The 15,239-nt window shown below is 38.5% G+C and overlaps 1 protein-coding gene across 1 annotated transcript in view; it reads left to right on the forward strand.

Annotated features, from left to right (window-relative positions):
* Positions 1-15,239, forward strand: part of TASP1 (taspase 1) — a 205,785-nt gene that overhangs the window by 67,403 nt on the left and 123,143 nt on the right. Inside the window, exon 8 of the mRNA XM_049774347.1 lies at positions 726-832. Within this exon, the coding sequence (XP_049630304.1) occupies positions 726-832 (107 nt within the window). The remainder of the gene's footprint in view (positions 1-725; positions 833-15,239) is intronic.

Here is a 15,239-nt window from a genome sequence, read left to right on the forward strand (position 1 = left end):
ATAAGTTTAAAAAAAGAAAGGGAGGGGCCGGGCGGTGGCGCTGGAGGTAAGGTGCCTGCCTTACCTGCGCTAGCCTAGGAGACGGACCTCGGTTCGATCCCCCGGCGTCCTATATGGTCCCCCAAGCCAGGAGCGACTTCTGAGCGCATAGCCAGGAGTAACCCCTGAGCGTCACCGGGTGTGGCCCAAAAACCAAAAAAAAAAAAAAAAAAAGAAAGGGAAAAAGGAAGGAAAACATAAAAATAATACAAAAAAATCAGACCTCCCCAAAACAAGACAAAGCAAAACCAAAAGCAAACAAACAAACCAAAAACCTGAAAAGCACCACAGCAATAAAGACAATAGCCAAACACTAACCACGGTCCTAAAATAAAGATGAATCAAAGCACAGGAAAAATAAATGGAAAGAAAAGAAAAAAACAAGCAACAACAATTACAAAAAAAATTTTTTTAAAAATTTAATTTGTGCTATTTTTTTTTTTTTTTTTTGCATAGGCACAGTAAAAATTGGGGAGATTAGAAAGGGAATTCCCCTGGCCTTAGAGATACAGGGTTTCTCCGCCCTTGAAGTATATTGTCATGGGTATAACTACAATCTCTGTACATGCTCACTATTTGCCCACTATTCTTAAGGACTTTGTCCTGAGACTGCTGTTTAGAATGTTTTGTCTGCCCCATTGCCCTTAATGTTTTTCAAATGCTATTTTTTAATGTTTCTTTTATAGGATTCAGTTTAGCTGCATTTAAAAGGAACAAGAGGAAGCTAGAGCTGGCAGAAAGGGTGGAAACAGATTTCACTCAACTAAAGAAAAGAAGACAATCAAGTGAAAAGGTCAGGAGGTGTTTGAAATATTAATAGTCAAAATGTCATATGATCTCTTTAATATGCATTTAGGTATATAAATTATAAGATAGAACCATCAGTAGAAACTCAACATGTATTTTAAAGTTTCTCTCAGAATTTACCAAAAGAAAACCAGGTGAGGTTAATCTTTTTTTTTTTTTTTTTTTTGGTTTTTTTGGTTTTTGGTTTTTGGGCCACACCCGGTGATGCTCAGGGGTTACTCCTGGCTGTCTGCTCAGAAATAGCTCCTGGCAGGCACGGGGGACCATATGGGACACCGAGATTCGAACCAACCACCTTTGGTCTTGGATTGGCTGCTTGCAAGGCAAGTGCCGCTGTGCTCTCTGGGCCCTAATCTTAATAAATATTTTATTTGAACTGATAACTCCATAATATTGCTTTAAATGTAATCAATGAAAATGTTATGTGTCAGAGCAATTTTCTTTTCTTTCTTTTTTTTTTTTTTTATGGCAGTGTCTTTAAACCCATGCATACGTTGTAGTATATCTCAATTATGGTACTAGATTTTTATTTAGAAATATTGTATAGTTTTTTTAACATCTCGAAAGAGTAGTTTTATTTTATTTATTTTTTTTTTTGGTTTTTGGGCCACACCCGTTTGACGCTCAGGGGTTACTCCTAGCTATGCGCTCAGAAATTGCCCCTGGCTTGGGGGGACCATATGGGACGCCGGGGGATCGAAAACCGCAGTCCGTCCTACGCTAGCGCTTGCAAGGTAGACACCTTACCTCTAGTGCCACCTTCCTGGCCCCGAAAGATTAGTTTTAAATGAAAGTTATTTAAACATACTCGAGCTTATAGTAATGGATTTGAATTTTTTTTAATTTAAATTAATTGGAAGTTAAAGGATGCTGAACTTATTTTTTTTATTTGAACTTGCCAGATTTTAAATGCTCAAGAGTTTACATTAATCTGGCTGTGTCTACTTTGTCATTGCACCTCTAGATGTGATTCTTTTTCATTTTATAGTGGTGGTTGATGATGCCAGAGGGGATATTGGGAACCTTCATCAGTGCTTGGTGCTGTGGGTTTGTTTCTCCTGATGTTTAGACTGACTGCTGGATGTTTGAACTGAATGTGCAGGCCTGCTGGGTGCTTGGTCTGACAGTACAGGCTAAATGCTTGGGCTTACTCTGAAGGCCTGCTGGATGCTTGGTCTGACTGTGAAGGTTGGACACTTGGACTGACTGTGCAGTCCTGTTAGATGCTTGTGCTGATAGTGCAGAACTATTGTTTTGTTGCCTGGCCCAGAAGTGCCAGGGACCCTGAGGGCCACACTGGCAGTGTAAGTATTGAACCATCTTGGTTCAGTGTTGGAAATTTACGTAAGTTCACAGAATTCATCTATTTCTTCCAGGTTCTCTCAGTCCATGGCATAGAGGCTTAAAGTAATCTAATGATTACTTTGAACTTCTTTTGAATGATCCTTTCTTTGAATTTCTATGATGTCTTTTGTGATTTTCCCCCCATTTTGTTTCTGAATTGGATTATTAGGGTTTTCTCTCTCTTTTGTTTTCTTCCCCCCTCTCTTTGTTAAACAATTACTCGTATTAAACTCATTGAACCAAGTTGTTGCAGGACTGGGCCTATGATAGATAAGATCTTTTATATGTCAGAAGTAGGCAAAGAGATGACTTGTTTCATGAAGGACTCTGAATGGTTTTCCCTGTGATAGTTTTTGTTTTGTTGTCTAGTCAGTTTAAATTTTAATGAACTTACATCAATTCATGATGGAGGCCGATAGGCCCCTTTCTCTTTGTCCATCTGACAGATTGGCATCTTTAGCTCTTCCCTGAGAGTAGCATCATGGATCTCATTGTTAGAATTCTTCTCAGTTATTTTTGTGGTGCATGTGATAAAATGATTGACATGTTTTGAATTAGTTTTTGTTTTGTTTTTTGACATAAAAGGAAAAAGGCAGTTGTATGGTATGAATCTTGGTCATCTTTGAAAATGGAAACTTTTCTTTGGGAGAGAAGTGATTGTTCAGTCATTGGTCAGTTGCCATAGAACTCCCTGAGGTTCTCTGTGATGGAAAGATGAGATGCTCAAACTGGGAAAGATTCAATACAACATAATCTCGATTTTGTAAATATCACTTTCAAATCATGAGCTCTACATATCATGGGAAGAGACTTATTTTTTAGAGTATTAAAAGAGGTTGGGGATATTGTTTGATCTCCAGATTTTGATATTTCAAATATTTGATTTTTTTATTCACTCTTCATTTTTTTACAAGCATATTGTTGAAATAGTTTCCATGTCTTTTTCTTTAGTAATGGATTTTACAGTTGAATGTACATAGAAAATTATTTCCTCTTCCCAGTGCTTTTTACAAAGGAATTTAAGTTTTCAATTAATTTCTTTGGCTTTTAGGTAAAGCATTACATGTCTAGGATGGTGAAACAAAAGATAACCAGACATTTTTTTCCATTGTCTGAATCTCTTTTATTCTTCAATTTATAATGAATAAGTTTAGAAAATTTTACAGTGCTTTATCCTATATAGCGTGTTGAAAACCACTCTAAAGAGATGCTACAACTTTTAATTTTGTGTTCTTTAGGGACATCAAATTGACCACATGCTTCAGAAAGGAAATGCTGGCTTTGCTTTGTGCACTTCATATAAATACATTCTATTCTTTTGAAGTATATTGTGGCTAACATTTTTCCCTTTTATCCACCATCTTGAAATTATTATGTAAACACTTAACTGTATCATACTAAATCACTGTATTTTTTGGGTGAGAGGTAGGTTGAGATCAAAGAAAATAAATGCATGAAAAGCATGTTTTCTTCATATTTGGACTTGTGTACATGTCTGTGAATTATGTATTCAGGGGAAGGAATAATTAGTCTTTTCTAAAAATTTATGTGATAAGATAATCAAGGAGAATATAAGTAAGCTAAATAAGATTTTTTTTACTTTTCTTATATAAAGTAAATTACATACATTTTTTTGTAAAACAAAAAACTCTTACAAAAATATTATCTTGTTATAAATTGTTTCATTGAATTCTGATATACTAAAAATTACACTTGCTTTACCTAAGACTATCTTGATTGTAGAATCAGCCTATAGAACTTGTAAATTAGTGGTAAGTTGATAAATTAACATGTTATTAATTACTACCACTTGATGAGTTTATTGATGAGTAGATTTTACAAAGTGGTGGCAGGGATTCTTTAAATGTCTCTTGTCAACACATTAATTATCTGAGTTTAGGAATTTGAAAACTTGACATCTAGATAATAATAATATAGCTGTTCAATAGCTATATGTTAGATTTCTTGCCAAGTTTTCCTTAAATCAATACCAAGTCATGTTTTTTTTTGTTTTGTTTTGTTTTGTTTTGGGTTACAGCTGGTAGTGAAACTCAGGTGTTATTCTGGCTCTGCCTGGTGGGCTTGGGGGACCATATGGGATACCAGGGATCCAACTCAGCTTGGCAGCTGGCAAGACAAACTCCCTTTCTGCTGAGTTATCTATGGTCTGGCCTTAAATTGATAATAAATATTTATTTTAAAAAATTTTGTTTTTTTGTGGGGAGGATTCCCAGGTAATACTCAAGAGACCTGAAGGCCTCTTTTGGTGATTTCTGGCCACTGATACATGGATACTTTGCTGCATAGGACCTGAGGTGGTATTACCAGCTGGTGGTGGATTTGGTGGGGACTGTTTGGAATCAGGTGGAACTGGATCTGGCTGGCTGCATGTAAAGCCAGTGCTTAACCTCTGTCTTATTTCTCCAGCCCCTTCCCCCACAATGAATCTAACAGTTAAATTCAAATATGAATGAGGCAAGTAATCAACATTCACAAATTTTAACTACTGATTTTATTTTATTCTGGAAGTAATCTGTGATTTTCCAGGATACTTGTTTATAAATTAGCACCAAACATTATCAGCTTTATAAATCTTCCCTCAATTTTTAGTATTCAGTGTGTTTAACAGAGTCTATGGAAGAAGAAAACACCCCATTATTATCATTGGAATAGTTTCTGTTTTTTTTTTTTTTGGTTTTTGGGTCACACCCAGCAGTGTATAAGTTTCTCATTTAGGACTCTTGTATCTTTGCTAGTTTTCTGCCTAGTGGATCTGTCTAGCGGTGATAGGGAGTATTAAAATCCCCTATTATTATCACATTTCCTTCCATATGTTTGTCTAGGTTTGTGAACAAAATGCCTTATATATTTTGCTGGCTCTACAGTCGGTGCATAGATATTGATCAGACCTTCTTGGTCTAAGGTTCCCCTGATCAGTAAGTGACCCTCTTGGTCTCTGAGCACATTCTTGAGGTTGAATGTAATTTGATCTGATATGAGGAAGGCTGTCCAAGCTTTTTTTTTTTTTTTTTTCCATTGGCTTGAACAATTGATTTTCATCCTTTTATTCTTTTTTTTTTTTTTTTTTTTTTGGTTTTTGGGCCACACCCAGTAACGCTCAGGGGTTACTCCTGGCTATGTGCTCAGAAGTTGCTCCTGGCTTGGGGGACCATATGGGACACCGGGGGATCGAACCGCGGTCCGTCCAAGGTTAGCGCAGGCAAGGCAGGCACCTTACCTTTAGCGCCACCGCCCGGCCCCCATCCTTTTATTCTAAGCCTGTGTCTATCCTGTTCTTTTAGGTGTGTTTCTTACAGGCAGCAGAAATATGGTTTTTGTTGTCTGATCCAACCCTCTATTCTATGTTTTTTAAAGGGAGAGTTTAGTCCATTGACATTTAAGGAGATTATTGACAGACTGGGTTGTCGTGCTATTGTACTAAGTAGAGTGGTTGTTGTTACAATCGGAGATTTGGATTGTGTAATACATCTTTAGGTAGTTCATTTAGAGTTGACTTGGTTAGCACAAATAGTATGTGAGATCTTTCTTGTCTGAGAATGTTTTTAGTCCTCCCTCTCATATGAATGAGAGTTTTGCCTGGTAGTAGACTCTAGGTTGGAGGTTTCTTTCATTCAGTAGTTTGAATATGTCATTCCACTGTCTTCTTGCTTGAATTGTTTCAAAAGGGAGATCTCCTTTGATTCTGATGTTCTTTCCTTTGTACTTGAAGTTTCTTTTCTCCCTTATTGTTTTAAGGAATGTTGCACTGGTGAACGGGGGTGTTCTTTACATGACTGAAACCCAACCACAATCATGTTTCTAATCAAGGTGTTTAAATAAAGATATTAATTTTTTTAAAAAAGAAAACACTCAATGAAAATTAAAAAAAAGGAATTCATCTTTCTCTTTGTGGGTTTTTTTTTTTAATTTTTCCCTGGGTTTTTTGTTTTGTTTGGTTTTTGCCATTTGGATTTTTATATGTCTTGGTTTTGGTTTATTAGTGTCTATTTTATTAGGGACTCTTTTTGCCTCTTTGATTTGAACCAAGAGCGTCTTTCCAGAGGGTGGGAAGATTTTCTGCTATGAATTCCCTCACCACTCTTTCTTCTCCTTTTCGTCTTCCCTCCACTTCTGGTATTTCTACAATCTGTAGATTATTTCTTTGTCTTTGTTTATTAAATACCTGACATTTTCTTCTTATGCCTTACCTCTTATTTCCTTTTTGGCTTCTTTGTCATTTTTGGTTTGTAGTTTTTCAAGTTTTTCTAAACTATTCTCCAACTGTTTAATTCTGCTATTATGGCTTGCTATAACTTTTCTAATTTCCTTTAATTCTCTTTGTATGGGTTCTCTCATATGCTGTAAAAGTTAATCTTTGAGTTGGTTGACTGGCTCATCTATGGATTTCTTGAAGTCACTGGCGAGTGATTCTTAGATTTCTTTTTTTTTTTGGTTTTTGGTTTTTGGGTCACACCCGGTGACGCTCAGGGGTTACTTCTGGCTATGCCCTCAGAAGTCGCTCCTGGCTTGGGGGACCATATGGGACACCGGGGGATCGAACTGCGGTCCGTCCTAGGCTAGCGCTGGCAAGGCTGACACCTTACCTCTAGCGCCACCGCCCGGCCCCAATTCTTAGATTTCTAATGCCATGGTTTTCTTTCTTTTTTTTTTTTTTTTTTGTGGTTTTTGGGTCACACCCGGCAGTGCTCAGGGGTTACTTCTGGCTCCATGCTCAGAAATTGCTCCTGGCAGGCACGGGGGACCATATGGGACGCTGGGATTCGAACCGATGACCTCTTGCATGAAAGGCAAACGCCTTACCTCCATGCTATCTCTCCAGCCCCAATGCCATGGTTTTCAATGCCACTTTTATGTTCTCATCTATTGAGTTCATGTGTTTTGGTGGACTTGGGAACTTGCTAGGATTTCTCTCCATATCTCTGGCTGGTAGTGTCTTCCTTGGTTTCCCCATATTTCTTTGCTTTTGGTGGTTCAGAGTGTTCTGCCCTTGTTCTCAGCCCTCCAATGACACCTGTGGTGTGTGGCTGGGTCCCTAATCTGAAGTGAGGCCCTAGGCAGGGATGGTGAAGGCAGTTGCTGAGATTTGATGCTGCCCTCAGATCTCTACATTCCTGATACCTGTGAAAGGCTGCAGTCCCCAAGCTCCGATAGTGGTGACCTCTGATAGCCTAGCCTCAGTTCTACCCCTGGTAGCTTCAAGAGGAGCAGGTCACCACTTCTCTAGTTCCCCAGGCACTGCTACTGGTGACCAGCAGTCTCCCCTGGTGACCCCAGCCTCTCCTTAGATCAAGCCCCAGTACCTGCAAGAGTACCTGGTCGGCACCGGTCTGTCCCGAATGGCCCTACTGGCGACCTCAGCCTCCAGTCAGGGGTCTCAAACCCTCGGCCCATAGGCCGCAAATGGCCCTCCGTACAACATTTTGTGGCCCTGCCCTAGAGGAATCTTTTTTTGTTTTGTTTTGTTTTAGTTGTTTGGGTCACACCCCCCAATGTTCAAGGCTTACTACTGACTTTGTACTCAAGGATCACCCCGACTTTGCCTCCTGCTGCCTGCAGGTAAATTGAGTTTGAGACCCCTGCAAGAGAGGCAGGTCGGCACCCGTCTGTCCCTAGGTGTGTTAATGGCGACCCCAGTCTCCCCTTAGATCAAGCCTGGTACATGCAAGAGAGACAGGTCGGCGCCCGTCCATCCCCAGGCAGCCCTACTGGCGGCCCCAACCTCCCCTTCAAGCCCTAGTACCTGCAAGAGAGGCAGGTCAGCACCTTTCCATCCCCTGGAGGCCCTATTGATGACCCCAGCCTCCCCTTAAGTCCCAGTACCTGCACTTAACTGAATCTTTAAATTAAAACTCATGCTTTTTGACCTTTTTTAAATAAACCTTCTTGAAACCGTGAGCCAACCTACATGTTTATTATATCTCTTCTGTATTTTCTTCTTTTTCCAAATACGTTTCTCTATCCAGTCTGTCATGAATTTCCTTCTGATTCCCTGCTTAGGACTTTTGCCCTCTATCAGGGTAAATAGTAACAATTAGTTATATAATACCAGCAACTTTATACTTAAATTTCTATTAGCATTAGTTCAAATACCATCTGGATCACATTTTTTTTTACCCCTTGGAGCATCAATAAATGCTCGCTAATTTGCATTTTTGTTTTTTTGTTGTTGGGACACAACAACAAAAAAGCTTACTTCTGGTTCTGTGGTCAGGGATCACTCCTAGCAGTCAGTATTCAGGAACCATATGGGAGGCTGGGAATAGGGTTGGTTATATGCATGCAAGGTAAGTACCATACCTCTGTATTATTGCTCCAATCACAAATTGAATGACCTACTTTATACAGTTGTTATTTTGATGTTGGTCTATGTGTTTATTTGTTTTATCTGGGCTCAGTGATTTATGAATATATATACATATATATTTTTTTGGGGGGTTGGGCCACACCCAGTGATGCTCGAGGTTATTTCTGGGTATGCGCTCAGAAATTACTCCTTGCTTGGGGGACCATATGGGACTCCGGGGATCGAACCAAGGTTCGTCCTAGATCAGCCATGTGCAAGGCTAACACACTACTGCTGTGCTATTGCTCCGGCCCCAATTTATGAGTATTTTTTATTTTTTTATGATAGTGTCAGGAAAGAATGCCTTTTCTCAGTAGCATTATCAATTTAAACATCTATAATGATGATGCTAATATTAATTTTGTGAAATAGAAACAGCATGTTATTAACATACTGTTAATCTTAATGTCTTTCAAAATAGCTTTGAGTCTATCATTTATATGTTTTGATTATACATTAATCTAATATAATGCTTCAATTTTCACAATATTTGGGGATATAATGAAAAAAGATTTAGGTTATTTGAAATAGTTTTGAATAATATATTTTTAATATTGTAAACATTTAAGAATAGTATATGACTAAATGAGCAAATGATTTTCAAGAAGTATTTTAGAAATAGTATACTATCTATTTTTTAAATTTTATTTTATTGAAGCCATTGTGATTTACAAAATCTGTCATAGTTGAATTTCAAAAATACAATGAGCTGGGCCAATCCTACCACCAGTGTTGACCTCCTTCTACCAATGTTTCCAGAGTGTATCCCATACCATCATCCTTTGCTCCCTGACCTGTCAGTATAACAGGCCCATTTTTTTTTTAATGCATAATTTTTTTTTATTTAAACACCTTGATTACATACATGATTGTGTTTGGGTTTCAGTCATAAAAGGAACACCACCCATCACCAGTGCAACATTCCCATCACCCAAGTCCCAAATCTCCCTCCTCCCCACCCAACCCCCGCCTGTACCCTAAACAGGCTCTACATTTCCCTCATACATTCTCAATATTAGGACAGTTCAAAATGTAGTTATTTCTCTAACTAAACTCATCACTCTTTGTGGTGAGCTTCCTGAGGTGAGCTGGAACTTCCAGCTCTTTTCTCTTTTGTGTCTGAAAATTATTATTACAAGGGTGTCTTTCATTTTTCTTAAAACCCATAGATGAGTGAGACCATTCTGCGTTTTTCTCTCTCTCTCTGACTTATTTCACTCAGCATAATAGATTCCATGTACATCCATGTATAGGAAAATTTCATGACTTCATCTCTCCTGACAGCTGCATAATATTCCATTGTGTATATGTACCACAGTTTCTTTAGCCATTCGTCTGTTGAAGGGCATCTTGGTTGTTTCCAGAGTCTTGCTATGGTAAATAGAGCTGCAATGAATATAGGTGTAAGGAAGGGGTTTTTGTATTGTATTTTTGTGTTCCTAGGGTATATTCCTAGGAGTGGTATAGCTGGATCGTATGGGAGCTCGATTTCCAGTTTTTGGAGGAATCTCCATATCGCTTTCCATAAAGGTTGAACTAGACAGCATTCCCACCAGCAGTGGATAAGAGTTCCTTTCTCTCCACATCCCCGCCAACACTGTTTATTCTCATTCTTTGTGATGTGTGCCATTCTCTGGGGTGTGAGGTGGTATCTCATCGTTGTTTTGATTTGCATCTCCCTGATGATTAGTGATGTGGAACATTTTTTCATGTGTCTTTTGGCCATGCGTATTTCTTCTTTGTCAAAGTGTCTGTTCATTTCTTCTCCCCATTTTTTGATGGGGTTAGATGTTTTTTTCTTGTAAAGTTCTGTCAGTGCCTTGTATATTTTGGAGATTAGCCCCTTATCTGATGGGTATTGGGTGAATAGTTTCTCCCACTCAGTGGGTGGCTCTTGTATCCTGGGCACTATTTCCTTTGAGGTGCAGAAGCTTCTCAGCTTAATATATTCCCATCTGTTAATCTCTGCTTTCACTTGCTTGGAGAGTGCAGTTTCCTCCTTGAAGATGCCTGTAATGTCCTGTAGTGTTTTGCCTATGTGCTGTTCTATATATCTTATGGTTTTGGGGCTGATATCGAGGTCTTTAATCCATTTGGATTTTACCTTTGTACATGATGTTAGCTGGGGGTCTAAGTTTAATTTTTTGCAAGTGGCTATCCAATTGTGCCAACACCACTTGTTGAAGAGGCTTTCCCTGCTCCATTTAGGATTTCCTGCTCCTTTATCAAAAATTAGATGGTTGTATCTCTGGGGAACATTTTCTGAGTATTCAAGCCTATTCCACTGATCTGAGGACCTATCCTTATTCCAATACCATGCTGTTTTGATAACTGTTGCTTTGTAGTACAGTTTAAAGTTGGGAAAAGTAATTCCTCCCATATTCTTTTTCCCAATGATTGCTTTAGCTATTCGAGGGTGTTTATTGTTCCAAATGAATTTCAAAAGTGTCTGATCCACTTCTTTGAAGAATGTCATGGGTATCTTTAGAGGGATGGCATTAAATCTATAACAGGCCCATTTTAAGTTTAGATTGTTATAGTTTGGGTCTCTTGATTTTATTGTTGACTTTTAGCCTACATCCTTAAACCAGTGCTTCTCAATTATTCTGTCATGCCCTTCTAGGAAGAAGAAAATATTTTTCGAGCCTCCCCCCCCCGCGCAACTGTAAATAGTATCTTTATTAAAAAACTGTAACCTGCAAAACAAAATATATAAAATAATGTGAGCTGATTTTTTTAATCAGAGGTGATGTCTGGATTAATGGCTACAATGAGCACGTCTTGCAATGCGTAGCTTTTCAAAGTGGGGTTTGAAGCAGGACACAGCAACTCTCAGCTCCAGAGACATACAGAGACATAAATACGGGGTTTAGCTTGTCATGACAGTGTTTGCCAAGGTCAAATGCGTCCTCCCTTTACGGAGCCCCCCTCCCCCAGGGGGGCGCGCCCATTATTTGAGAACCACTGCCTTAAACCAATTCAAGGAAAGGTGACTTGTGAAGGGCCCACAAGGGGGCGTGCTTGACCAAGTGCCTTTCCTGTTAGGCAGGTAATAGGTAATAAATGTAACATAGAATGTACTTCTATAGCTCTCCCCACCTCCCTCCTTCAAGTAAAACAAATAAACACACACAAACACGCAAAACACACACACTTATTCATTGTATGTTAATTATTTAGTTTTGGGTGTGTGATTTCCTAAGCTGGGGCAGGGGTCTTCCATAATGGACATCGGGATAGATTGCCTTATAAACTGGCAAATGTATGAAAATTAAGTTTGTGTTTCTCTCATATCCAAGTATTGACATTGCTTTTTTTTTTTTTTTTGGTTTTTGGGCCACACCCGGTAACGCTCAGGGGTTACTCCTGGCTATGCGCTCAGAAGTTGCTCCTGGCTTGGGGGACCATATGGGACACCGGGGGATCGAACCGCGGTCCGTCCAAGGCTAGCGAAGGCAAGGCAGGCACCTTACCTTTAGCGCCACCGCCCGGCCCCTGACATTGCTTTTTAATAAAACTTTTTTTATAAAACTTTTATAAAACTTATTTAAAGAAAATGCATCACATAATTGACATAGTTAATCATAATATATTTATTTCCAGATAAGTGAAAGCAAAGTTATTGAAAAAAGAAGAGAAAATATAAAAAGGAAGAAAAAAAGTAAAAAAGAAAAAAATATAGTAGTAAGCACATTTGTGAAAATTACTGTATCTCCAGTGAAGTCATTAATACAGTGACAAAAGATTTAGTGAACTCTTGTAAGCTGCCCATTTGTTAAACTGGTATGTTCCTATAGGGATTACAGTATTAAACAAATGAAATAGTCCAGAGATTCACAGTACTGTTACTGATACTACAAATTTTAGGGCCATGTACTCAGCTGCCAGGCCTACTGAAAGAAGTAAGATACAGGAGAGGCTGCCTGTACTCCAAAAAACCCTTGTGATATGAGCCCTAGAACCGGTGTACCTAAAGTTTGGTCAGATTAGTGTCCCTGAGGGAATCATAGAGGGTCAGTGATGAGGCAGCACCACAGGGGACACATAATTCTGGGTGATGGAGGCAGCAGTTTGGGTTTCACTAGGGTAGGGATTTGGCCCACCCTCTCCTCCTAAGACGGCCAGTTTAGTGCTGAGTGGGCTGTTTTACTCATGATCTTTCACAGCTTGGTTTATGTCTTATTTGAGAAGAGTAAGTCTATAGAACTAGTTCAGTTTGAACATGGTGACTTGCATTTGTGGGCGTGTTGAAAGTATTTTTATTTTTCAATTTGTATTTTAAAGAAGCACTGTGACTTCCTACTTTGCCACAGTAATAGAGCTTTAGGCAGTGTTTCAGCATCACACCTCCCACCAGAGGTGGAAAACCTCACTAAAGGTTTCCTCTAATCCAACCCTTGGCAGACTTGGTTGGAATGTGTATTTATTTTGCAAGGGTGATTGTCTCTTTGGTGGTTATTTGGAAATGACTCAAGGGATAGTCATTTATCCATTTTCATGATATATTGACCTTCAGAACTCAAATTATGAAAGCCCCTTTTGGTCTTTTTGAGGTGTACACAGCCAAAAAATGGTCTTATCTTACTTCTATCTGGAGACATCCAAGGGTCTCAAACTCAATTTACCTGGGGCCACAGGAGGCAAAGTCGGAGTGATCCTTGAGTGCTAAGTCAGTAGTAAGCTTTGAACATTGGGGAGTGTGGCCCAAACAACTAACACAAAACAAAACAAAACAAAAAAAGATTCCTCTAGGGCAGGGCCACAAAATGTTGTACTGAGGGCCGTTTGCGGCCCTTGGGCTGCGAGTTTGAGACCTCTTAGTAAGCCTGTGGATTGTCCTTAGTGGTTTTTTTTTTTTTCTTTCCCGCTTTGACCTATTTTGCCTAGACCTCAGCATTCTTACAAATGGAAATTATTGGATGTTCATTCTATATATGACTTTAAGGAATAAATAGAGCTTATAATACTTAGGTACAAATCATTATATTTGGTACAGCAGAATTAAATAATATAAGAAAGTCATACTAGTTTGTATGTGCTAGAAGAATAAAATCATTCTGAGTTATAGAGGCTAGAAGAATGGTGAAATCATTCTGTGTTTGATCAATTTCTCATGCTAGTATTTAGGAATAGGTAGAATTTAAGAGAGGTCTTTGATAAAAGGTAGGATTTTGGTAGTAAGAGGAAATAGAAAATGTTTGTTTTAGGAGTTTGCTAATGAATAAACTTAGTCTCACTGCATGGTTTTACAGGATAGTGGCTTAAAACTTTGATGTTTAAGGATTCAAAGATGACTTAAACATGTGAGACAGAGGTGATATATTTTATTGTATTGAAAATAAAAATGTGAAACACTAAAAATATTCTTTACTGGTCTAATCAAATTGGTTTAGGCAGTATGTAAACTCTCATTGGGGACATGACTTTAACATGACATGTTAAAGATTAAACTATTGGGCTGGAGAGATAGTACAGCAGGAAAAGTTTGATGCCCAGCATCCCACATGAACACCAACAAGAGTGATGACTAAGGACAGAGCCAGGAGTAACCTCTGAACATTGCTGTGTGTGGTTCCAAAACAAAAAAATTAATTAATTAAAAAAATTAAACTGTCCACATATTTATCAAGTTAGAATTAAGCTATGCAGTAATTAAGAACATAGCTGTAATCCTCCCTGATCATTTCTTAAATGCACATTTCCTACAGCCCCTCCTGCCTATGGGGATACTTTCCGTTTGCTTAATGAAGGTCAATTTCCAGAGGGTCACTGAATAATATTTTTTAAGAAAAGGGGAGGATAGACCAAATATATTTTGAACCCTTAATTACCTCCATTTTTCTAATAACATTTTAATTCATGTGAAAAATGGTCAAGGTTAGACATAAACAAGATTTTGTTTTATTTTTAATATGCTAATTATTGTACCATATTTTCCGGTGTATAAGACGACTTTTGAAACAAAAAAGGTTAACCGAAAATCGGGGGTTGTCTTATACACCGAGTATATCCCGAAAAATGTTTCAATATGCCACTAAACGAAAATTGTCTGAATATTGCCACAAAATGAATTTTCCAACTCAATCCTGCACCAATCACTGCAAGTCTGCTCGGACCGCCTCTCAAACTCAGCCAATTCAAGCAGGCTTTTTATGCATGCAAATTAGACAATGTTCTGGACCCGAATCTACACTATAAAAAGCCTGCTCAGATTGGCCAGAGTCAGAGAGAAAGTCTATTACAGTAGAACCTTTGAACCTTTGCTTGTTGTGATTGGCTCACTGTGGTACATGAGCACAGGAACACATGCAGCACGTGCAGCACAGGAACGTTCTGTCTGATACAGCGAATATAGGCCTAAACGTATGTTTTAACTGCAAAATTAGGGGGTCATCTTATACACCCAGTCATCTTATATGCTGGCAAATACGGTATGTATACCTTTGAATAATAGTCTTATTTTGCAGTTATATTATCATTACAGATCATTATATGTAAACATTAAATGTTTTTTTGAAATATATTTTTATTTAAGTAACATGATCGTAGTTGGGTTACAGTCATAACAAGAACATCCCCCTTCACCAGTGTAACATTGCCCTTCCCCCTTCCTATCCCCTGCCTGTATTCGAGACAGGCATTCTACTATATTATTTGTTTTTAAGTTCAGTAAGTTGTATGTTTT

The sequence above is a fragment of the Suncus etruscus genome, chromosome 6, assembly GCF_024139225.1.
Source record: "Suncus etruscus isolate mSunEtr1 chromosome 6, mSunEtr1.pri.cur, whole genome shotgun sequence".
Lineage (NCBI taxonomy): Eukaryota > Metazoa > Chordata > Mammalia > Eulipotyphla > Soricidae > Suncus > Suncus etruscus.